At 36.8% G+C, this 27,233-nt stretch overlaps 1 protein-coding gene across 1 annotated transcript in view; it reads right to left on the minus strand.

Moving 5' to 3' along the window:
• LOC111326064 (plexin A3) overlaps positions 1–27,233 on the minus strand; it is a 58,058-nt gene that overhangs the window by 15,152 nt on the left and 15,673 nt on the right. Inside the window, exons 12-26 of the mRNA XM_022929995.2 lie at positions 26,906–26,999; positions 23,899–24,083; positions 23,445–23,596; positions 23,139–23,241; positions 21,316–21,458; positions 20,579–20,767; positions 20,211–20,325; positions 19,261–19,476; positions 11,841–11,924; positions 11,453–11,527; positions 9,711–9,954; positions 9,283–9,425; positions 8,657–8,781; positions 8,043–8,102; positions 7,311–7,385 (exon numbers count right to left, since the gene is read on the minus strand). Coding sequence (XP_022785730.1) covers positions 7,311–7,385; positions 8,043–8,102; positions 8,657–8,781; positions 9,283–9,425; positions 9,711–9,954; positions 11,453–11,527; positions 11,841–11,924; positions 19,261–19,476; positions 20,211–20,325; positions 20,579–20,767; positions 21,316–21,458; positions 23,139–23,241; positions 23,445–23,596; positions 23,899–24,083; positions 26,906–26,999 — 2,003 coding nt within the window. The remainder of the gene's footprint in view (positions 1–7,310; positions 7,386–8,042; positions 8,103–8,656; positions 8,782–9,282; positions 9,426–9,710; positions 9,955–11,452; positions 11,528–11,840; positions 11,925–19,260; positions 19,477–20,210; positions 20,326–20,578; positions 20,768–21,315; positions 21,459–23,138; positions 23,242–23,444; positions 23,597–23,898; positions 24,084–26,905; positions 27,000–27,233) is intronic.

Consider the following 27,233-nt stretch of genomic DNA (forward strand, 5'->3'; position numbering starts at 1 on the left):
AATAGTACATAGCTTGGAGAGTCCCGAGGGAGTCCCCAATAGGCAGCAAACCTTATTTACTTCCAAATTTCAATCAATTTTTATCAATTTTACATTTTTTTTCTTGGTTTTTGCTGCTTTTACACCCAAGTGTTTACATCAGTTCTCTCCCGCTAGTCTTGCAATGGCCTACGCGTACTCTTGACCTGCCCTGAACACAATTTTTGCAATGTTAAAGCCACAGTCACTGAACTCTTCATTGTGGAAGACGCTTACCCAACTTCAGCCAACAAGAACAACATATGATGCAGTTGCTGTGCCAGTGCACTAAAACAACACTCTACTGCTGTCAACCTTGAAATGGAATCTACAAATCTTCAAAACATCAGCAGTGAAACAACCAATTTGCAAATAGACTTATTCAATATTCACAACAACACCTTTTCCACAACAACATCAACTGCGAATCCAGCTTCCAGCACCAACTCAAATCAATAGAGTTGCCTTTCAGCTCATGTCCCAGCTCTTCTGCTCTCTAACACGATGTCACTTGCTCCAAAGATTGATGAAATTTGTCATACTGTGCTTAATTCCTCTGTCAACCTGGCTTGTTTTACAGAGAAATGGCTGAGTGACTTAATTCCTAACAAATCCATTGACATTCCTGGTTATAACATTGCATGTATGTATCACACTATTGGTCTTCATGGCAGCATCTGTACGTAAATAAAGGATTCTATTCCATACAAAGTCTTACATCAATATCACGTTCTCCCCTTTGAAGTCCTCTGGATTAAAAATCGTCCTTTTCGTCTACCAAGAGGTCTCTCATCACTTTTATTGGAATTGTCTACCATCCACCCTCTGCCAATGCTGCTGCTATGTTGGAGTACTTAACCAGTCAGCTTTCCTCCACAGAATCAACTTTTCTAAACTGTGGCTTAATCTTTGTTGGTGATTTTAATAAACTAGACGTTGGTAGATTCTACAAGTAATTTAGGTTAAAGAAATAAGTCAATTTTCCAACTTGTGGTGTGAACACCCTTGACCTTGTATTAACCAACTTAAGTGAACATTCATCTACTGGAAAGCTACCACCATTTGGACTTTTCAACCATGTATCTATCTTGGCAAGATCTAAGGATAAAGCAAACATCTGTGGCAAAGCACAACATCATGGTCAGAGACATAAGACCTAGTTGCCATGCCACTTTCAGCACCTTTTAAAACAAAATTGACTGGTTAATCCTTGATCTACACTCAAACTGTGATGATAAGCTGGCTACTTTTGAAACATCCGTCCTTACTAAGGACTTAAATTTCCTTCCCATTTCTAAAACAACGGACGAATTCTCAATTAAACAAGACATAGAAAAATTCTTTCGCTGTGTTCAATTAAAAGCCTTTTTTCAGAACAAAGAGGATGATTCTAACACCTCAAACAAAGACACATTCGAAACACTTCAGACTCGAAAGTCTAAATGGACTCCCCCAGAGGGCCAATTTGCATCATGAGACTTTTTTATCAAAAAATGCCTCCACCATATCAACAAACTCAATTTCAAACGTATTACCAAATTTTCTAATCTCTCTTCTGAAGAGTGGTCGGCTCTAAAAAGTCTTAGAAAACGCAAAGACATAGTTATCAAAGCGGCCGATAAGGGCGGCTCAGTCGTTGTTTGGCGCACCGACCTCTACCAAAAAGAAGCTTTGCAGCAACTTTCTGACACCTCTTTTTATCAAAAGGTCGACAAAGACCTCACTGCCAGCAATCAAAACTCCGTGAAGAATATGATCAACCAACTCATAACTAAACAAGAATTAGCGGCCACAGCAAAAAATCTCATCATAACCACTCCTAGAACTTCTCATATTTACTTTTTACCTAAAATTCACAAACCTAACAACCCGGGTCGGCCCATTGTCTCAGCATGCAGTTGCCCTACCGAACTTATCTCCAGCTATCTAGACAAAATTATGGCTCCCATCGTCAAAACTTTACCATCATATATTAAAGACAGCCAACACGCTCTTCAAATTTTTCGAGACTTTAATTTCCCTGGCCAAAACAAACTTCAAACGACTGTATCAGCGCTACTTCCCCTACCAGAGAGGAGCTCACTCAATTCATAACTGCAGTCAATTCTTTTCACCCAGCTCTGAAATATACCTGGGAAATTTCTGACAATTCTTTATCCTTTTTAGACATCAAAGTTTCAATTGAAGGTAACGGTTTATGCACTAGTGTGTATTACAAACCTACAGTCTCGCATAATTACTTGTTATATTCGTCTTCGCATCCATCTCACGTTAAGAATTCCATTCCTTTTTCTCAGTTTCTAAGACTTTGTCGTTTATGTAGTGATGACTCTGATTTCCACCACAAATCAGAGTCAATGTACCAGTTTTTCGATAAACGTGGTTACCCTGTTTCTGTCGTTCAAGCGGGTTACCACCGCGCCCAACTTATTGATCGACATTCAGCACTAAAAACGTCCCATAAGGAAGATTCCGACCTCATTCCATTCACTCTCACATTTCACCCTCACAACCACTCAGTTAAATCCATCTTCTTAAAAAACTTTAAATTACTTCAAAACGATCCAGAGACAAGCACTATCTTTTCGCAGCCACCGCTCATTTCATTCAAACGCAACAAAAAAATAGGCAATTTTTTAGTCAGAAGTTCTTTTCAGACTAATGACCAACCAGGCACTTTTAAATGCACTCGTGCACGATGCAAAACGTGTCCTTTCATTCACAACACTGATAAAATATCGGGACCTAAACGATCCATTAAGATCACCAATCACTTCACGTGCACCTCTGCCAATGTAATCTATTGCATAACTTGCACTTATTACAAAAAGATATACATCGGCGAAACAGGCAGAAGACTAGGTGACCGATTCCGAGAACATAATAATAATAATAATAATAATAATAATAATAATAATGAATATTTATACAGGATAGCCCTTCAGTGCAGGAGCACTGTTATCAATGGGGTCCTGTCTAAATAACATAATATAAGGATAAAAACTAGAATAAGATAAGAATGACTACGCACCTAATTAAATGCCCTATGCAAAAAATTGATCTAAAGACTCCCTAAATGGTACCCTACCGCTAATTTGCTCGATTTTTAAAGGTAAAAAATTAAAAGCTGAAGCTCCTAAAAAATAAAAACTTTTCCGAGCAAAGTCAAGTCTCACTTTCGGCAGAGCAACGGTGGTCCCTCTGTTCCTTGTATTAAAATCGTGGGTTAACAATTTAAAATATTCTTTGAAAGGACTACAAACATTGCCTTTTAGGCAATCAAAAACAAATAAACAAGCCTTTTTCTTTAAAAAATTTTCAATTGTGGGTAGACGGAGTTCACAGTTTAGACATTTTGAGTTTTGCAGAATAATCCTGTGACTACGTTGTTCCAGGTTTCTTATTTGGCACCTTCATGTCTCTGACCAGCCAAGCGAAATTTGACCGCAATAAGTGAATATGGGCATTATCATTGCTCTGTAGATTCATTCAGCGCTTAAGGTGTCAGTGTTAGAACGGATTCGTCGTAATAAATTCAGTCTTCCTGCAGATTTCTTGTATGTTTTGTAAAAGTGCTTGTCAAGATTCAATGTAGGGTCCAGATAGACACCTAGGTACTTGTAATTTGTAGTCGTGTTGATGCGAGATCCATTTACTGAGAGGTTTTGTTCTTTGCCATCAAAACCACGTAATCTTTTTGCTGTTCCGAATAGCATTACTTCAGTTTTTTTTCTTCAACACCTTCTTTCTTTTCTTCAACACCTTCGAGACGTGGAAAGGAATGACAAGGACACATCGAAACCAGTCGCTAGGCATTTTAATTTACCTAATCATTCTAAGCAACATATGGCAATCTGCCGTCTTTCCTTACACTTAGGTAACACGAAAAGCTGTAAAAATCTTGAACAAAAGCTCATCTTTCAAACCGGCAGTCTAAATCCCACAGGGATCAACGAACGCTTTTCATTCCACTAATTTATTCTTGTTTTTCTTGTTTCCATGTTCCCACCAATAACGTAGCTCCATTTTCTGCCTTTAAAAGCACACACAACCCACAATTCCTCTATTCACTCCGACGAAGGGCTAACACTCGAAAAGTCAGCTTTTGTAATCGTTACGGTGGCCAATTTACCATTTCAACTTCCTTGATATATCCAAATTATTTCGTTACCCCCACCGATGCAGCCTCAAACAGTTTCTTTCGAAACTATCAGCCTTTATACTTTTGAAACAGTCATTCACACTGGAATGGACATAATGTTACCCTTCAAGACAATGAAGTATTACTCCGACAAACCTGCCTGGGTTAAGCCTCAGCTTAAATTGCTTGTTCAAAAATGGCAGAAGGCCCTTGCCAATGGCAACATGATCAAGTTCAAAGCTCTTCAGGTAAACTGCAAACATAAAAGATGCAGAAATACCTTCTATCAATCCAAAGTCAACCATCTGAAAGGAAATAATCCCAAACAGTGGTGGAAGTTGGTTAAAGCTCTATGTGGAATGAATCCTGTTTCCCCTTTAAATGATCTGCATTTACTATTAAATCAAGAGAACAAAGATCACTCTGCTACAAACATCTCATGAACTTAGCCAACTCCGATTGCTGACATGATCACAGTGGACAAAGTCTTTTAACTCCTTGTTAACCTCAAACCATCCAAAGCTTCTGGGCCAGATGGTCTTCCTGGCTGGGTACTGAAATTAACAACATACTTAAGTTTATACCGCAAGTGTCACCTCCCTTCATTTTGAAAAAAGGCAGATATCATGCCCCTACCAAAACAGAAACCAGTCCAGGACACTAGGAAACATTTACAACCAATTTTGTTGATGCCCATCTTGTCCAAAGTGGCAGAAAAGTTTGCCATCAAAAGTTTTATAAAACCAGCTATCATGAAACAGATTGATCTCTCACGGTACAAAGTTCCTCCACCACATACACCCTGATTAGCACGATCCATCCCTTCTCCAAGTCTACAGATGGCAATGGTAACTTGGTGAGAGTGTCGTTTTTGATCTCATCAATCACCACCAGTTGGTTCTGAAGCTCCAATCTCTTGAATTACTGTACTGGGTTGTGTGTGGCCTGGGTCATTGATTTTCTGACCAACTGTCAACAGAGTTAAGTTGGGCAATGGTATTTTTTCCAATTGATCCTTAGTTCCAGCAGGTGTCCCTCAGGGGACCAAACTGGAACCATGGCTTTACATCCTTATGATTAATGACCTAGATGTTGATGGATTTAGCCTTTGGAAATATGTTGACAATCTCACAGTAGCTGAAACTGTCCAGAAAGGAATTGCGAGTAAAATGCAACCAGCCATTGACTCGATTCGCACCCAATCCATGAATATAAAGTTCACCTTCAATGAAGATAAGTGTAAAGAAATGCACATATCTTCCTCCAGGTCCAAATTGCAATGCACCCCCCTAATGATTAATGGTAAAGACCTGAAACTCGTCAGGCAAGCTAAAGTCCTTGGCATAATCATCCATAATGACCTTGAGCGGAACTGCCATATGAATTATATTATTAAAAGAGCATCAAAATGTATGTATTTTCTGAGACAACTCAAATGTGCAAAAAATTTCTGTTGTGGATATGGTGAGGTTGTAGTCTTCATGTATAAGTAGTGTCATCCAATATGGTTCACCCGTATTTCACTACGCTTTACCATCAAATCTTAGCAACAAAATAGAATTCTGAAGTGGGCCCTATCTATCATTTATGGTCCTGGTCTATCATACACCAGAAGATTGCAAGTTTCCAACTTAACATCTCTTGCTAGCCATTCTCAACTTTTATGTGTGAAACTGTTTGTAAACATAGTAAACGACCCAAACCACAAGTTATACAACCTACTCCCAGCTTTCAACATTAACACAAGATACCCATTCAGAAATATCAGACTCTTTATTGATCCCCACTATCATACCAATCCATTTAAAAAATCCTTCATCATGGCTTCAATAAGAAATTTGTAATTTTCAATTGATTTTTCATTGTATTAGCAGTGTAATTCAGTGTAATGACTGCGATGTTGGTTTTTCAATAAACTATTATTACTATTCTCTTCAAGTGTTGAAAAATGTTTATCTCATTTGCTACACTCACTTGTGAAATATTTTTCAACACTCTAGGAGAAATTTCATATCTCTGGCTTGGCCATGTACCGTAATTTCCGCCCGTTTACCCACGGGTAATCTGTTGATTTTGCCTTAAACACACAGCACTGTGGGTAATAGGGAGGTGTGGGTTATGTGACAATTTTGAAATCTACTGGTAGTTGAATTGAAAAAAATTCTCCCCTACCTGCATTTCCACCTCTCAAATGAATTTTACTGTATTAAGAGTGCCACAGAGTGGCACGAACACATGATGCCAACTCGAGTTTATTTCAGGCACAATTAGTTGCGTGAAGAACAAACTTTTATCGGCGCGCGTGTAAACAAAACCTTGATGATGACAAAAATAATCCAAGGGTATCCAGTGCATCAGTAACAAATTTCCAGTTAACACTTAAGCTTGAGCTGAAGAGAATATTCCCATTTTAAGGGACTTGTGAAGCCCAGTAGAACCAGAGATATCGGTTTTTTTGAGAAATCAACAATTCAACATGGTGTTCAACAATCGCTCGCACAAAATGTGGCCACGAATTCACATTCTGTCAAGTGTGAAACGTTGTGAATTCTAGAGCCTTTTTGTACAAATTTTCTTTGTTTTTAAGGTGCGGGTTATCCACCAGTGCGGGTAATCTGTTGACTTTTTTTTTTCACCATATGCAATAATCGGCCAGTGCAGGTAATCGGCCATGCGGGTAAACGGCCAGAAATTACAGTTATAGTATCCTCTACACACATGTAGGCAAAAACTTTTTCTTTCTATGACATCCTATGAACAAGATTTTGACAACTCTTGGTTGTTTATTTTCGTTTGATATCTTTCTTATCCTCCACTTGATCCTCACCAATCTTCTTTAATTCTAAAATCATATTTATAATGTGCAGTCCCCTTGCTGCCTCTGGATCCAATTCTTAAGAAAAAAACTTAATACCATGAAACTAAAGCAGCTGGAAACAATTATAGTAAAATTCTCTAAAAAATAAAAAATCTAAGACCTTGTACAGATATTTTTGTGCACAACCTGGAACCAAATCTCACAGTGTACTGTGAGGCACTTTATTACTAGTGACAAATTAATATCTCAGATCCTAGCACAGGGGTAACATTTAATATAATCTACCCAAACATATTCATTTCAATGGCAAATCATCAGTTATGACTAACTTACCTCCTTAGTAGCAGCTTTGGATGACTCTTTGCAACTGACTTGCGTATCAACTCGCAGAGTAACTCCTTTAGTATGCTGGCAACAAAGACAGACATGTTGTTCAAAGAAATAGACATGCAAATGGCAAAAGTGGTTTTTCATAATGAACTCTTCAGTTTTACTTCGCACTTGTAGGGCTTTTCAAAATTTGGGTTTGAGACTCTTAGTCGTCCCCCTAGGAAATTTTATAAAGATCATCCATTTCATATGATCACAGAATCCAACATTCAACACTCAACATTATTAATTTTTTCCTGCACTTATTGTGCTTGTTGCTCAGGAACATATATCATAGGATTACCAAATAGACAGTGGTTTTGCATGGTCTGTGCTCTTATCAACAAGATTATTTGTCATCATAGTGGTCAAAACATTGTGGACTCACAAGGCAAAGTCAAGCAAGTCAGCAACAAATTTTGACCATTGTCATAATGAATATCATTGCTGATAAGAGTACAGACCATGCTAAACAACTGACAGTTTGTTTTTTACCACAATATTGACATCAAATAAAAGGATTCTTTCAGTTTGTGACACCTTGCATGCCATGTTAATGTCAGCAGCTTTATCTGTACATTTATTGAAAATGGCAAATTGGCCTATCAGATGTTGACATTTCTGCCAATTGTGGTAAAAATACAAATTGAAACCCCCCACTCCATTGTGAACAACAAATAAATATGGATTACATACTCAGTAGCATATTCCATCTTAGCTTGCAGAGCCACCATCAACAAAGATGCAACATTGCACCTGTGAGGGGTAAACAATTGTAATTTCATTAATTATGGGAACTAGTCATACTTGTGCATTAAGAAATATTGTTGTTCATGATTAAAACACCTCCTGGTTAGCTCAATGGATAGAGCGCTGGACTGTTGTGCGGGAGGTCAAGGGTTCGAGCCCCGGCCAGACCAACACTCAGGGTCTTAAAATAATTGAGAATATGCTACCTTTCTATAACATCAAGAAATGGTTAGATATTCTAGTCTTCTCGGATAGGGACGAATAAATGGAGGTCCAGTCTCCTGCAGGGTTAGGGGCAGGAGACATTAACTTCCCATGCACGAGATTACTGTGTGATGGATGTCCTCCCCTGGGACCCCCATTGATACCAGTGTTTACTGCACTGAAGGGGCTATCCTGTATAAATATAGATGTCTGTCTGTCTGATACAACAGTAGTCCAAACTTTGTAATTCCATTTACCTGTTCCTTCACCCAAAATCTGTCCCCCTTACTCAACCTTGTCGAAGAGGAACTGAAAATTCTAAAAGTTTCCTTCTTGAATAAGAGAGCAAAACCAACCTGTCTTTCATCTGAAAGGTATTTTGTGACTCCAAGGTCCGTATGAATACCAAAAGAAATTTTTTATTGAAGATTAGTTGGGAGAATTGTCGAAGTCCTTTCTCCCAGTTTTCTGTGAGAATGCCCTTCAGAACATAATAAGAAAAGTTCACATGAATATCAAATCATCCACTAACGTACACATTCATGGTCCTAACCTTTTAACTCCCACGAGTGACTGAGACAGAATTTCATTTCTCCTAACAACATCAAAAGGAACAGTAATAACAATTCAAGCCGTGAAGTCAAACATCAATCAGGGGATATTAACATGCACTAATCTTGAGTCTTAGACCTCCAGAAAAATTGTCCTTTCTTACCCTATATTATCCTTCTCATCACCCACAGAACTTAGATGTAGCATACTCTCACCCTAAGAATACCTTTTCATATCAAGGCTCACATTTGTATTAGAGATAGCATTCCAAGTTTTCCATATATCCTTAATATAGACACCATTTCTTCAACTGTTTACATTGTTCTTGTGAAACACAGGGTGATCACCTAAACCAAGGAACAACATATGCAATGCATACAAGTGGAAATCTAGAGATGGCACTCCTGAACAAGACTGGTCTCTTGTTTACCTTGTTCTTGTGAAGCACAGGGTGATCACCTAAACCAGGGAACAACACATGCAATGCATACATGCGGAAATCTAAAAATGGCATTCCTGAACTAGACAGGTCACTTGTCAAATCTGTCACATCTGTCTGAAGTTCAGCAAAAGCTAAAATGAGACAAAGTAATCAGAATTAAAAAACAATTCTGATCATAAGATAGGAGAGCAGTACTGTATTTACTACTGTACAGAACATGATGAGAACATTTTTTTCTTTCTATATCCTAGTGCACAATCCCACGAGGGAAGGTGCATTGCACAGGCTGTAACTGTATTATTCATGATTGTGTTACAGCCAGAAAACATGACTAAGCAGAAAACACACCACCATCAGGCAAGGTTTTATCTTCTATATCAGTACACCCCTTAATATCACTCAAACTTTACACTCACCTTCCCTGCACTCTCTAGCAACTTTGGACTCTAAATTATTCATCTGCACCTCGAGGTTTTTAATAGTTTTTGTCTTTTTACGACGAGAACGGCGATTGCAGCAAACAATAATGACAACAATGATGAAAATAAGAAGAACTCCACCACCCACTCCAATCCAAACTTCAATTGGAATAACCTTGCTCTCCTCCTCTTTAAAGTACTCAAGATTACCCAAAGGAAAATCTAGATAGCCAACAACAACCTGAGCCAAAAAAGAAAGAAAAGCACTTTAACATTATCATGGTGGTTCAACAGTGCACCACATCAGTAATAGACTTGTACATCTATAGGATCTTAGTTAAAGAGAATAGAAAGAAAAGGTGAAATCATATTCCACACTTTAGCACTTCTTTGTCATATTATCATAGTAGTTCAACAGCGCATTAGATCAGTAATAGACTTTTACATCTACAGGGTCTTAGTTGAAGAGGATAGATAGAAAAGATGAAATCATATTCCAGACTTTAGCACTTCTTTGTCATGGGTTGAGATTAGTAAAAAATGCCAGCTGACAAGAAAGTTGCCGACAGCAATTAGCTGACTGGATGTGGAACATGACATCAAGGCCTTCTGTTACATACAATGTAGACATCCCAACCAATCCATCATTTGAAGCACTTCAGTCTACTGTCCTTACAAGGTCCCATCACACAAGCAAAGAAATGTTTTTGAGGGGAACTAGTACAGATAATTTGAAAGCCTAAAAAGGTTTGTCAGACCAAGAAAGAAAATCATTCTTGTTTAAAGCAGGTAGGAGGTTTAGCACTAAATGCTGACTTCATGTACTGTATTTGCCCGTGTATAATATGCACTTTATTTCTATAGAAATAACCATCAAAATTGCAGTGCATATTATACTCGAGTTCCATTGTTTGTCAGGCATGTCTTGATTTGCATAACTTAAAAACACAACAAAGAAAGTAAAAAAAGCTTTAATTAAATAACTTATTTGCAGTGAAAAAAATCATTAAGTTTTTATTCTAAAAATAAAGATGAAAGACAAAAATTGCTAAATATTTTTGCAAGTGTGCAAACAGGCACACTGATCAGATTTCAAACTGAATATGCAAATATGGCCTTGTGTTAAGAGATCTCGTGTTACATGGAATTTTTCAATGAGAAGCAAGATGAAAGTGAGTGAGAAATATTTCAAAACAACAGCTTTATTCAAAGCAGTTCTTGATTTTCTGTTATAAGTGAAAAACCTATGAATTTCTTATGTGTACAAAAGAACATAGTGGAATTCATTGTGGCCAGAAAATTGCATAGGTTGAAAATTCTAAAAATACAACGATTTGACACAAAATCTTCAATACTTTTCAGACATATTGTTGCTCACACATAATAATGGGCCATGGAATTGTCAAATTAGCTAGGCCTCGCTTGAAGTACTAATGTTTGGTTTCGATAATGTCATAAATAACTATAGGTAGCAGGAGATATTAGTGTCAACAATATAGCAAATTTCTTGTTCTTGCTGTCTTAATAAATGATTGCAAGAAGATTTAACTTTTCTTTTTTTTCTGGTGAAAACTTTTTTTTCTGATAAATTTGGTTAAAAACAAGGGTATGCATTATACATGGGCATGTACTATACACAGGTAAATAGAGTACTTGACTCAGTTTACCTGGAACATAACTGGAACATATCTGGAACATAACTGACATTGTCAAAGCTGGCTTACTAAACATACATGTACCTTAACAGGATACAGTCCATCAGTTGCTTGTGGGGAATGGCTATCTTCAGAAGGCACATGACAAACTAGCTGGGTCTGCAAAAATACAAAAGAATAGAACAATATTGAAGTTCACTACATGTTATTTAAATTGCATCTCATCATAGCAAACTATGCAACAAAATGTTCTTGTAAAAGTACGTATCCTTAACCATGTTTCTCAAATGATTAATGCAAAGTCACTTGAAAAATGGTTCCATACAATACTACCATTGAGGTGTACAATTTTTTCTTTAAGTGAGGTAACGTACAATGTCGTGATAAGGTTCACGAAGAGTGGAAAATTGAGTATAAATAAACACAAGTCCTTAAGTAGTGCGTAGAAAAAACACCTGATAAATAAATGCACCTTGTCAACACTTGTTATCTTGCAAGCTAACCTTCCAACAGTCACAAAGATTTGTTCTCTTAGTTCGTCTTGTAAGTTTCCACCCTAGTGATGCAGTGTGAGAGTAATACATTATAACTAATTAAGTACTGACAAAATAAATTAATGCTTTTTAATTAAGGTCTTTTTCTACCATTTGTAAATATACATGTAGATACTGTGCAGATAACATTCTACAGGCTGAAAGTAAATTGTAAAAGCACAGAAAGAAATGTTATCACCAACTAAGGCCAAAAGTTAGTTGTTGATTAGCATAATGAGAGGATTATTTTGTTTGGTTTGAAATCAGAGAACACCGTATATGAACGGTTACAAATTGCAAACATTCAGCTCTCAGCAAAAGAATCCCATGGATACAATATGTATTAGTAACAACATAATTTCAAGTGCAATTTGGTGCAAATGAGCAGAAGTAAATTTTTACAATGTGTACCATTAATGAGTTAAGGATACAGTAGGCCTTTGCAGGTGTCCTTAACAAAAAAAAAATTCTAACCACCATAAACTATATATATATATCAATAAGAACAACAATTTGCAATGGATAATGCTTCTTTGAGTGAATTAACTGCATATCAAATCTACACACAAACAAAACATCTACTTAATTTCAGTAGTGAGGGATTGGTTTTCAAACCATGAGGGGATTTTTCAATATTCTTGTTGGTTGCTTTGCGATATAATTGTCATGTTTGTTGATCAAAATTTTACTGAAATGCATTATGGGGGAGGCCATAATGGGACATTCATTCTGAAAATGGAATTCTCCAACACCGTGTCTTCAGACCTAATTTCAAGACAATCCGTAAAGTTTACATACCCTTTAACCGGTAATTCATTCCAAGAAGGCACATTTTCATAACAATGAAGGTTTATTTTTGCTTCCAAAGTTTTCCCAAAAAACATGCCTTCAGGTGACCACATCACAAGTTATGTCAACACTCTGAGAACCTTGAAATGATGCATGCTAACAGAAACACAGATGCATCCTGCGGAGTCTCAGGAGACTTTCAGCAACTTAAAAGCAGCTTAAGCATGCTGCAGCAATGAAAACTAATAGTTGCAAGTCAAGTGCAAGCAGAAAAGATTGCCTAAACCACAAGCCTTTATTCCTTTCTGCTAGTTTCTTTCTTTTGCCATTCTGCCTCAAATTTCTCTACTTCTTGTACTGAAAGCCACACTTCTTTTACACTTTCACCAACAAACTATTCTCCTTTTTATCTTTCTTCATTCACATTCTAGTTTTGAATACAAACAGATAGCCAAGATCTCCCCGTGCAACTGAAATCAGGAGATGTTTATGCAATCAAAATTCAAGACCAAGATGTTTTGCCGCAAGAAACCCTTTCGTGTCATTTATGTTGACAAGCTATAATTGCCTATTCACACTTCAGTGGGCTAAAGAATTCAGTTCAAAAATCAATTTGTAAATAACTTGCATACATTTCAATAATTTAACAAAAATTTTCTTGGAAACTATCACTCAAATAATAATACTCCGTTTGACACGAAAAAAAAGTTTAAAAAATTGACCCTTGACAATTTTACTGACAGTTAAAATGTCGGAAAATATATAAAACATTGCAATAAATGCCAAGATATCATTTCATGGTTGAGGTGCATTCTAACAACAAACAGATGTACTGAGTTACATTTGGCTTAATGTAATTTGCAAAACAAAATGACACGAAACGAAATGAAAATCTGTAATTTGCAAAACAGAAATCTGTAGAAAAAGCATAAATATGCCTCAATCTAAAGAATATCAAAGAGCTTGAGTCAGTTCCATTTTCCCAGCAAACATGATATTTTATCTAGAAAATACACTGATTAACATTTTCTATGTGTGTTTTCAGTCAACAAAGGGTCATGTCAAGCATTCAAATTATTAATCGACAATTTACATTTCTTACACCCAAAATCTTATGGGTTGTAAGCTTCAGTTCAACCTTATATACAGGCCAGCTAATATTTCAAATTACATTAATTTACTCTTTACTGTAATATGCTCTCTATTTATAGTGGCACAACTCTTCTTCCACATAAAAAGACTAAAGACTGTTTATTAAGACTCATTGCAGCAATATACAAAACGGCTGAATTACAGAGCTATTTACAAAACATATAATACTAAAATATAATACAATAAATCCAATAATACTAAAAGGCATAATTATACAAGCCACTAGGTATACTTATGTGTGACGAACTCCTACGTACGCTTGGTCCTACAAGTAGGATACATGGAGTGGCTAATGCCAGATCTTAGATTATAATTATGCACAACCTCTTCCTGTTTGGGGAGCATAAAATTCAAGGGGTGAGTCTCATTCCGGAGTCTATCAATATAAACCTGGCATAGATGGGTGCGTCTGTCACTTAGAGTTGTTAAATTAAGGACTTTTAATGCCTCAGTGTAATTCATCAAAGGAAAAATAATGCGTATAGCCCTTTTCTGAATGCTCTCAATCTTATAAGATAGAAAATCTGGTATATTCTGCCAAACAGGGGCAGCATATTCTAGAACAGGACGAACAATGGTTGTATAAACCTTAGCCAGTGAAGTTAGAGATGCACCACATTGCTTAAGGACACTTAAAGAGTAAAGCCTTCTGTTTCCCTACATACATACATACATAGACTTTATTTCCATTCAGATTTATGAATAGCACTAGATGTGCTAGTATCTCCGAACATATAACTACAAAACAAATGAAGATAAGTTTAAAATCGAAAGACTCATATAAAATGCTAACAATTACATACTAATCCCCACTCGATACACAACTCTAATGGCACGTTTAAAAGCGGCTAGAGTGTCAGACATTCTTAATTCATCTGATAAGCTATTCCATGCAGAGGCAGCAAGATACCTGAAAGATTAAAGTCCAAAAGTTGTGATCTTCACTGCTGGTATCTGTAATTTCCTTATACCCCTTAAATCATATGCACTTTGCACTTTTGCACTATAACTTCTACATGATGGTTCCAATTCAGGTCACTGCTTACATAAACGCCCAGTAACTTATATGTCGTGACTCTCTCGACCGTGTTACTACCAATTACAATAGGATTCACAATAAAATTATGGTTACTCATAAAATTAATTAGCATTTCCTTGCATTTAATTTAGTAGGGTTCAATTTTATTCTGTAATCTTCAGAAAAGGCATAGATATCGTTTGTAACAAAATTGAGTAGAATGAATATATGAAAGTTCATATATTTTGAACTGCGGTTATAGATATGTATGATGCACGATCCTCACAGTAGAGAGCGCTATTTATGCAATAGCGAAAATCAGATCTGAAAAAAATCAGGCCTGTATGGGATTCGAACCACTGACCTCTGCGATACTAGTACAGCGCTCTACCAATTGAGCTAACAAGCCCTGCGATACTAGTGCAGCGCTCTACCAATTGAGGTACGTATTGCATCATACGTATCTATAATCGCAGTTCAAAATATATGAACTTTCATATATTCATTGTATCTGATTTATTATGAACTTTCATATATTCATTGTATCTGATTTATTATCACGGGTTTATTACGAATTAACTTAACGGCCTGCTCCCAGTTGGCTTGTTAGCTCAATTGGTAGAGCGCTGCACTAGTATCGCAGAGGTCAGTGGTTTGAATCCTGTACAGGCCTGATTTTTTTCAGGTCTGATTTTCGCTATTGCATAAATAGCGCTCTCTACTGCGAGGATCGTGCATCATACGTATCTATAACTGCTGTTTAAAATATATGAACTTTCATATATTAATTGTATCTGATTTATTATCACGGGTTTATTACGAATCAACTTAACGGCCTGCTCCCAGTTGGCTTGTTAGCTCAATTGGTAGAGCGCTACACTAGTATCGCAGAGGTCAATGGTTCGAATCCCGTACTGGCCTGATCTTTTTCAGGTCTGATTTTCGCTATTGCATAAATAGCGCTCTCTACTGCGAGGATCATGCATCATACGTAAAATTGAGTAGGCTGGCACTGTTCCTGGGGATTATTTCAAGGGCTGTGGTAACATCCACAAACTTTATTCTAAGGTTCCATGAGTGCAATAAATTATTTGTCAGATTGTAAACAAAATGACTCCTAACCTAGTGCCCTGTGGTATACCGCCCTTGGGAGTTTTCCACTCAGGTATAATGTTCTCAATCCTCACAGCCTGAGTCCTGTTACACAGAAAGGCAATTATCCAGTTAACTGGAATGAGCTTCCATTGCAACTACGCAATATTCGATCTGTAGAAATTTTTAAGAATTCAATTAAGACTTTTCTTTTTAGGCAAACCTTTTAATGGTAGATAAATTATGGATTCTATATAGCCAATTTAACTGTAATATGTAATTATTATTTATTTATCTATTTATTTTTTAATTAGATGAAATTTTAATATTTAGAGATATCAGTTGTAAAGCCCTATTGATCTGTTATTGTAAGTAGCGCTATATAAGAAATAAATTATTATTATTATTATTACTGCATGTTCCTTAGCTCATCAATTAGCACATTGTGATCAATCATATCAAAACCTTTAGAGTAGTCAGCAAAGAAAAGCCTAGCACTACAACTCCCTGTATCCACTGCCTCACGTACAGCCTGTAGCAAATAGCCTAACGCATTAGTAGTGGAATGTCCTGCACAAGCAAACTGACGAGGGTCGATCTGATGAGACACTTGTGTAATCAAGCAGTCCCGTGTGAATCCCTCAAGCACCTCAGCAAGAGTGCATGTCAGAGCGATGGGCCGCAAATTGCTCTCCATCTGCTGCAGGGGTGAGATTTTAGGGATTGGGTACAGCAATGAGGCCTTCAAGGCATCAGGAAAATAACCCTCGATCAGGGATGCGTTATAAATATCCTGGACAACTGGTGCTAGTTCTTGAGTGAACTCCTTCAATACCCTGTTTGGGATGCAATCAGGGCCAATAGCTTTGCCGATCTTCACAGATGAGAGGGCCTGGAAGGCTTTCTTCTCAGATACCAAGAATTCAGGGGGAACTTCCTGAGGGGCCAAGACTAGAGGTTCTAAAGGTGTAAAATGATCTGTCAAACTGGTAAAAAAAATTGTTTACCTTATTTGAGAGGGAGAGCAAATCCGAGCAGTTTCGATCCAAGAATTGATAATACCAATCCTGCTTAATATCCTTTCCAGTCAAGCGTTTAATATGATTCCACCAATTCTTATTAGACGAGTGATCAAACTCGAGATCAGCAACTTTATTCCTATAGTAGAGATGTTTAGCAGACTTAATTTCTTTCTGGACAGAATTCCTCCACATCTTATAGGTGCTAGAGTCCTTGCCATGCTTAATAAAGGCCTCTTGCCACTTTTTAATGGATGACTTTAACCTCTTTGTTATCCAGGGTCTATCTGAACTATTGATTTTAACAATTCTCCATGGCAATAAAAGCTCAATAGCCCCTTTTAACTCCGAAGAAAAAAGCTGGAATTTTTCGTTACACGGGGTCGCTTCAAGAACATGGACCCAGTCCTTCTCTAACATCCATCTACCAAAGAGTCGCCAGGTGCTTTCTCTCACATCTCTGACCCGCAGTTTTCTATTAATATGAGAGTTCAGAGAGGGTGTCACACATCTAGCAAGGATGGTAAAGTGGTCCGAAGTACCAATCTTTGGCAGTTGAGAGAGATCAAATAATTTAGGCATGTTAGTCAGAAACTAGTGCAAGGTACCCGAGTCTCTGGTTTTAAATTTCACCATTTGCTCGATGTTATTCACATGGGTCAGATCTTTCATATTAAACGTGGTTGACGTGGGGTTAAAGTATCCAGTGATGATTACCAGTGCATTAAGGTATCAAGGTTTGTCTGAACATGATCACACAACGCTGCATTCTCCATTTCACCATTGGCCATAGAATGATAAATAACACACAATATAATGCATGCAACAGATCTTGGTTGGCTACACGGTTTTAACATTATCCACAATGACTCGATATTCCGATCTTCACAGTTAACCAGCCTCTTGCAAGGGTAGAAAGTCCTGAGATATATGCAAACACCACCCCCACCACTACCGCTTTCACCGTCCCTTCGAATCAAATTATAACCAGGCAAAGCAACTAGTAAGTCATCAGTCTGGGGCGATAACCAGGACTCCGTTACACAAACCACATCAGCCTTGTTGAGCAATGCAATGAGTCGCAATTTGTCGGTCTTATTTCATAGTGCTTGTAAGTTGGTAGACAAGACAATGGGGAGGTCGTAGATTTTTGCGTAAGGAATCTTTCGAAGCAAATTCTTGTCACGGATGTTGTCATGCAACTTAGTCAGCAAAGGCAAGTGGGATTTCAAGGAGCTAGTTTCAATAGAATTGGTTGTTCTCTAATGGTTCTTTGTCGCACTTTAAGTCCTGCTCTCATTCCCCAGCTGTGAAAAAGCCCACTTGTCTTCAGGTCCAAGGCAATGTGAGGGTTTTGTGAGAGACTTTGTTTTCAAAGAGAATAAAGTTGTGATCTTGAATATTTAATAACCTTGTCTTCCTTTGCAAGATAATTGTTCTTAGAAGAACTGCAGCGAAGACTGTTGTAATTCCAATGACTCCATAAGATTGGCCTAGGGTTGTTAGACACGTCGCAGTGGACTGTGAGGTCCACAATGAAGAGACTACACAGAAGAGCTAGACACAAACATCCGTGCTTTGAGAAACTACGAGCTGGCCACCTGAGAGCAAATTTAGATGCAAAAACACGCCGGAGAACGCTCACTTGGAGTTTTCTCCCCTCTAGAGTGTACTCGGGTTGGTTAAATAATCTAGTAGCTCGTACAGAGTAGTCTTCGATAACATTTGAAGTAAGAATTAACAATAAAATAATGAGCATCGATGATGCCCAGGCAGCCATGACGGCACTCGCATGAATTTTTTGACACATTGATTTATTCACATAGTGGCAATTTCACAGAGAACACTATGCAAATTATAAATTGTTATTTTGCAAATTAAAGATTTCAATTTGTTCAGCAAATCATTAAGCAATTTCTATTTTGCAAATCAGTAACAATTTTTTTATTTTGTAAATTACAGATTTCTAGTTTTCACTAATAACATATATTTATTTTGTTTTGTTTTGCAAATTACAGTAAGCCATTACATTGTATATAAAAAATACAAAATACACGCAATGAGTACACATAAAGATGGTCGCATGGAATTTTAAAAAAGTTGGCCATGAAACATTATACACATAGCTTCCTCCAATGTCATACAACTTTAAATCAACCTGCACAAATAACTGAAAAGACTATTGCACTCATTCTGATGTTGATAAGTAGGGAAGAATCATAATCATATTATATGTAAAGTGGGTAGATACAAAATCATATTCTTATAAACTGACTTTGTAACTCATACCTCAAGGATAAGGTTTTCTGTCTTCAGCACAAAGAGATTATCTTCAAAATGCTCAAAGAATGGATTTGGAATCATTGTTAAACTTGTGTAGTTTGAACGCAATGGTATATCAGCATCCATTAAAAACTGAACCTGCACTTTTGACACATTTCCCACAAAATCTGGTACTTTTGGACTTAGACATTCCATCAATGTGCTGCTTTTTGATTCACATTCCTATGAATAATAAAATATCATAACAATTCAGTACTTTAATAATCTCATTTGGATGTCCTTCTATGTCCTGCTTTAAACACTCCTGTGTTTCATACTTTCAGGAGAAATGGGTGGAGAAATGGGCCAACCAACAATGTTTGTGGCATGAACGGTGGAACAAGTTGAAGTCAAGATACTAAAATTTGAATATATCAACAAAGTTGAAATGGTAAATTGGCCACCGTAATGATTACAAAAGCTGACGTTTCGAGCGTTAGCCCTTCGTCGGTCCGACGAAGGGCTAACGCTCGAAACGTCAGCTTTTGTAATCATTACGGTGGCCAATTTACCATTTCAACTTTGTTGATATATCCAAATTATTTCGTTACTCCCACCGACGCAGCTCCAAACAGTTTCTTTCGAAACTATCAGCCTTTATTTACTAAAATTTGAGTTCCTGTACAATTTCTGGCTGTAAAAATGTTGAAAAAAGGTGTGCCTGACCCTTACAATTGTGAGGCTGAATTAACTACACCTATATTTATACGATGGATATATGAAGTTCATATATTTTGAACTGCGGTTATAGATATGTATGATGCACGATCCTCACTGTAGAGAGCGCTATTTATGCAATAGCGACAAATTATTTTTCACTATTGCATAAATAGCGCTCTCTACTGCAAGGATCATGCATCATACGTACCTACATTTATGTGAGACATCAATTTAAAATAAAGTTTACCAGCTTTTACCTGAACAGTGATATTCAATTTAGTAGTTCCATTGGGTGAAAAATATGCGAGATACATTCTTGGTTTCTGAATGGTGTCCAAATTGGTGCCACTGATGCGCAACATCAGGCCTCCACTACAAGGAGAAAAGATTTGGAGCTCAACACTTCTTGAAAGAGATGCTTACTGCATAGTCACACTTCTGTGTATTACACGTTGCATGACTAGGGTTTGCCCTTCAAAAATATAGAGAAGAAGAAGACATGGCCCAACAATGTGTCATACTGTAGCTGATGAAGAAAGTACATTTTATCACAAAGATGATATAGTTAGGAACTGAAATACTCTAAAAGGGCTGTGTGATCTCTCGCTGCCAAATAAAAACTTACCCAAAAAAAACTTCATCTGGCTCAATAGATGTAACTGTAGGATCAGGAGTAAATACAAATATTCCCCTTGGACCAGTTGGAGTAAAACCGTCAAATGATACTGTGACACCTGTACTGGCATTTACTGCATTTCTTTTCCTTCTACTAAATGCTCTGCTAATTGTACACGATATGCTGTTATTTGTCACCCTGTTGACAAAACATAACAGATGGACCATTGTAGTCCAACCCCCAGCAAAACATCACAAAAATAGAACCAAGGGGCAATCCTAAGTATCACCTAAAATGCTAAGACATTTTAACCCCCTCACTACTACAAGGACGTACTAAGTACTTCCTGTTTCAGATTTCTCATATGCTAATAGGACTTACTCAGCACACCCTAAAACATAGTACAGCTGTACTTGCATGAATACTTCCCTACATACTGTAAAACAATCAAACAATCAGAGACATGACAAAACAACTGACAAAATGCACTACTGACACACACAGGGTGAAAAAATTGTTTGCAGTGAAAGGGTTAAGGTAAATTCTGCTCTTTGAGATTGTAATATAATCATTAGTACTGACACCCACTGACCATATGCTTTTAAATGTTCAACAGTATCTTATTATAAGTGTCCTCTTTCCCTTTAAATAATAAAAAAAAATACTGAATTCTGTGCAAACAAACCACTTGAGAAACTGATCATTTTTTCTTACAGTTGTTCCTACAGGTGAATAGGAGAACTTACTTAGCTCTGTCAACAACACACTTTCGGCCAGCAACCATAGCTGTAATGTGTCTCCCTGTATTCATTTTCAGACCAGCTATTTTTACAGTTGTGCCTCCAGATCTAGGACCCTTCTTGGGATTAAAATCTATTGGCTCTGGGATCTAGGGGTGAATAGAAAGACATTTCTTATACATGAACAAAGCAGTTAAGAATAGCTTATACATATACAGTAGACATTGATGGCAAGTGAAAACATGAAAACAAGTGAAAACATGAAAGAATTGTGTTGTTAATTAAATTAGCAGCACAATAAGGATTGAAACTCATGCTACTGCCAAATGCAACTTAACATACAAGTTAACATTTAATGTGGCTAAATATAATTTAGGCAAGGTTAACCTCAAGCTAATGCAGCCAGCGGTTCCGCATAGTTTCGCACAGGCTCTACGGGGTTCCCCCTAGATTTTGAAGGAGCAAACCACGCTAGCCTTGCTCGCAATCGATCATTGTGATCGTTGCCCATTTCAGCAAATTTTAGCAGATTCATTAGCCCCACCCTTCCCTGCCAAAGGGCATTTTCAACCGCAGAGGTAAGTAATGGGTATGGTAAGTTGCAAGTATCTCCACTGGACAAGTTTCGGTGTGACGGTGTCTGTTAGCAGCTGCTGCCGGGGTGGTTCCCGCTTGCCAGGTTACCATGGAGACCTGCAAGTGGTGCCTGGAATTCCCCGGGCTCCTTCCCTGCTAACTTTTACGGCACCAGCTTTCCCAAGCTCAGCAATTAGCGACAAGTTTAATTTTGACAAAATTGAACACAGTTTTACTTCAAGGATTATAGTATAGATCTTTCTAACCACAAATACCAGCTTTTTCAATACCCATCTTTCATAAGTTCCTAAGATACCTGGAGAACTCATTAATGAGGCAAGATTGTGTACATTTAAGTTTTATAGAAACTGTGACATAATTTCTTAGCAATATATGATGACCCAGTGCTTGGTTGAGTAGGTGTTGTTATAAAGGACACTTTGACCGTGGTCATCAACCCTCTACCATTGGATAGAAGTTTAGTGAGTGTGACCAAAATTTCTGAGGTTAATTTCATATGCCAAATATCCATGGACAAATACACACAAAAAGAAAATGCTAGTAGAACCCATGGCCTTAATCAAAGTAAGTTGCCAGGCTGTTTTAACCACTAAAGAGCAAGAACAATTACAATGCTCAGTTTAACATCTACTTCTAACCACAAAAGAACAGTGGTTTTCCTTTGCAGCATTCATCTGCACCATTTTGAGGGTAAAACTTTCACACTATGGCAAAGGTATGACTTACAGAAACAAATTGGCCCTCATAGCCAAATGTTTGATATTTTCTTTCCCTTCCTAATACCCAACTGTGATTAACTGGGAGACAATCTACCACAGCAAATTCAAAACGGAATCTTTTCATATGTAACAGGAGATTGCATACAAAGAATATAATCATCAAGATCTTTGATCTTCATCATTTGGACCCTATTCAGATGTGTTAGCTACAAAGTTGAAACAAATATGAACTGTTAATCATATCTAAATAAATTACTTCAACTTAAACTCTAAACCACTCTCCAAATGATTGGGAAAACAGCCATGCTCCAAAGACAATATTAACTGGTTGTGAAAAACCCAACTAAGTGAAAGAAACTTGTGAAGGTGTGTTACAAAAATTGTGCTCAAACAGCTGTATGCCAAAAAATAAGTCCATTCTACTTAGTAGTATACATACCACAGCCATTAGTGATCATAGAGACCCTGGTAAACTCTACTATAAAAATAGCAGTGTTTATTTTTTCAACAGACCTGATAGGAAAAAAGCTGCTTTGACTTTCCTTCGATTTTATTGACCTTCACAGAAACTGGACCACTCAAAGGTCCAGTACTATTTGATGTGTTACAAAAAATCCTGCAAAAAAGAAAATATGCACAGAGCATTCAATCATTTAAGAGTACAAGCTCACTATGTCAACATTATTTCTATGAATTATAACAAATTTTGAATAAGGCCAGGTTTCATACTTGGCATGTTGAGTGTCCAATAGACAACAAGGCATGAAAGTCTCAGAAACAAAAGATTGCTTAGTTTTAATAGACATTTCTGTTATTTACCTTTTTGAGGGTTGATATTTGGTTTGGTCAGGATAACATTTCATGCCTGCCACCATGACAGAATCCTTTATGTTATCAAAGTTTTTTCCAAGGTCAGATCCATGGATTTCTATCTCTGTTCCTCCAGTCACTGGACCAGTTAATGGCCATACCTAAAGACATGTTAAAAAAATAAAAACGAACTCATTACAGCATTTCTCTTTAAAATTGAAGAAAGGGCCCCATGAAATGATGGCAGGAAAAAATAAGAAATTATATGACGGAAACATTTTGCTTCTGCCTTTAATTGTTAGCAACCATTTACATTGCTTGATACTAAACAAAGAAACCTCCATGAAAAATGTTACCACTATATTTATGGCATTCAACAACAGATACAAGATAGATAGAAAATCAGAAAAAACTATTATATGTTAGAAGTTAAGAAAAGATAAAATTAAATTGAATGTAATACCTTAGAAATGTTGGGTTTTGTAAGGCACCGTGATGTAGGTGGAATCCACGCTCCACCTTCTCCACAAGCTTTTTGTACAACACATTTTGAAACAGATTTGCACCACCCACATTGATAATCTGCATCAGCTTCCACGTGACAGCTGCTACAGTCTGTTATGGATACCCAACACTTGTAGAGATACACTAAAAAAAAAAACATATATATCTATATGTTTATATAAGAACTCTTCGTTTTGATTTCCGTTACAGTGCTCAACACTAAAAAAAAATATATATAATTTTATATATAGAAAGTTTAAAAAATTGCGAGGATGGACAACTTCTGACGTAAAAAATATAAAAAATTTTAATAAAAAACGTTTCGGTCAGAGACCTTCTTCAGTTATTTACAACTTTTGAAATAAAAAAAGAGCATTAAATAGGATCGAAGTGCTAATGATTACGTTATTACAGATAATGACTAATGAACTGGTGCTAATAAACAAAAAACCTAATTACAAAGAAAGCAATGGACAAAATACAAGAAACAAACCCTAAAAACTAAGAGATAAGAATACTAAATAATTATGTTAATATGAGTGGCGTAATCAATTGCAAAGAAGCAATGCGGCAAGCATTAAAAAAGGGAAGGCCCACTTTTTACAACAACTGTAAACCGTAACAAAATCCCAAAACAAGGCCTTTGGAGCCCGAAAAGGCAAATTAGCAACAAAATCCCTGGAGGGGCCCTTAAATGATACTAATCATAATAAGATCCCTTGGCAGGGCCTCTGAGTCCAATCCACACCTAAAGGGCCAACAAAATCCAAGAAAAGGGCCTTTGAACGATCAATTAGTAGCGCCTAATATAAGATGGAATCAAAGTGTAGTCTGCATTTTTCTAACTCAACATATATATATTTATGTTCAGAAATTGATTCAATTGTCGACTCTTTTAAGTGCTAAACATAATTTACACCCAAAGGTGAAAAAAGTTTGAAGTTACGTACTTTGTAGCAAGAGTAAGTAGCAATACATGTAGGTATGTACAAATCAATCATAATGACAGCACTTTTTAAGTGGTCCCTCACTACAGTTTTGTTTTGGTATTGACTAGTCTTTAAGGCCTTAATTCACCCCTTTTAGCACAGTCTTGGTTTCCATCTTACTTGAATTCCAGAATATATTTATTTTATAAAAAAAGCAAATTGAAAAAATTAAGATTTTATCTAACAAATTAACATATTTCTAAAGGTTGATAGTTTCTAAAGAAACTGTTTGGGGCTGCGTCGGTGGGGATAACGAAATAATTTGAATATATCAACAAAATTTGATGAAATGAAATGAGCGGAGGTTTTGCAGCCTCCGCTCATTTCATTCAAACGCAACAAAAACCTAGGCAATTTTTGGTCAGAAGTTCTTTTCAGACTAATGACCAACCAGGCACTTTTAAATGCACTCGTGCATGATGCAAAACGTGTCCTTTCATTCACAACACTGAGAAAATATCGGGACCCAAACGATCCATTAAGATCACCAATCACTTCACGTGCACCTCCGCCAATGTAATCTATTGCATAACTTGCACTTATTGCAAAAAGATTTACATCGGCGAAACAGGCAGAAGACTAAGTGACCGATTCCGAAAACACCTTCGCGACGTGGAGAGGAATGACAAGGACACACTGAAACCAGTCGCTAGACATTTTAATTTACCTAACCATTCTAAGCAACACATAGCAATCTGCAGTCTTTCCTTACACTTAGGTAGCACGGAAAGCCAGAAAACTCTTGAACAAAAGCTCATCTTTCAAACTGGCAGTCTAAATCCCACAGGTATCAACGAATGCTTTTCATTCCACTAATTTATTCGTGTTTTTCTCGTTGCCATGTTCCCACCAATCACGTAGCTCCTTTTTCTGCCTTTAAAAGCACACACAACCCACAATTTCCCTATTCGCTCCGACGAAGGGCTAATGCTCGAAACGTCAGTTTTTATAATCGTAACGGTGGCCATTTTACCATTTCAACTTTGTTGATATATTCAAATTATAACATATTTCTAAACTATTACTCAGCCTGAAGTTAGAGGTGACATAATACATACTTTTACATTGTTTTCAATTCAAAGCAAACAAAACAGATGTTTAGGCAACATTTCTAACAGGTTTATTGAAGTTTCTATCTAAATTTACTGTTTCCTTCGAGCAACCTATCACATATGGCTTCCTTAAACAAACTTAGAAAGCTATCCTAATTTCAAAAATTGTAGGAAATAGCAACCTGTCACTAAATACATGAAAAATCAATGAACGTAGATCTCCATCACTTCCTATTTGTCTAGGTAATTGCATGACTTCAAGTGCAATTTGGAATAAAATAAGCACAAGTATAGACTAACAAAATTGCCTGAGCCCGTAGGGCAAGTGCAATTTGTGGTCTTTGAAAAAATTTACTTGTGCTTATTTATTCCAAATTGTAATTCTGAGTTTCTTTGATTATTGACCAATCAGAATGTCTGGTTTGTTACTTTCTTTGCACTGAATTTACTCTCTTCTGCACTGAATTACCTGAAAATTGCATTTATCTTAACCGATCAGAACTGAGTATTTATTTCATGTATAATTATTAGTGACCTTAAAGTACTGTAGATAAATGGTTATTCCTTTTGCATAATTAGCTAATGAATGTAACCAAGACTTAAGTTTTAAAAATCTTGAAAATGGTGTATTCCCCATAGTTTGAGTAATTTTAAATTTTATATCATGGTGTTTATTTTTAAGTATTGTACTGTAAGTATCATCTGCTGTACATGAATGCAATTTTCAAATCATCACACACATTAATCAATAAATTAACAATTATTCAGTATAATAAATGAATGTTTAATTGTTTGCCTCACAATGAAGTGTCAGGCTCATTTAACATGTAATGATTACAACAGTTCCACTACTACATAGTGAGTGGCAGTCTTCATCATATTTGTATTCTAAACCAAATAAAAAATGAAGCTTTATAAACATTACCTTTGAAAGTATTTGGCGTGTACAGGACATCTGAATTCCTAAAGATCACTTCTAATTTCACCTCCTGTTTCTTGATGGATGCTTTGTAGAAATACTTAACAATAAAAATAAAGTGAAACTGGTTCACAGATCCTTTAAAGAATTACTTCAAAGACTTATTAATCAAAGTGGCTGCCAGCCCCAAAACTCGCAAAATGAACTATGCTGGGCTCAGATGTCAAGTGCACCAAACTGACTTCGTACTTTAAAACTTTTGGTTAGGGAGAGTCATGTTTCATCCATGAGCTCTACTCACTGAAAGCATGTTTTCATAATGATAAGTAATACA

The sequence above is a fragment of the Stylophora pistillata genome, chromosome 9 (assembly GCF_964205215.1).
Source record: "Stylophora pistillata chromosome 9, jaStyPist1.2, whole genome shotgun sequence".
In the NCBI taxonomy this organism is placed as follows: Eukaryota; Metazoa; Cnidaria; class Anthozoa; order Scleractinia; family Pocilloporidae; genus Stylophora; species Stylophora pistillata.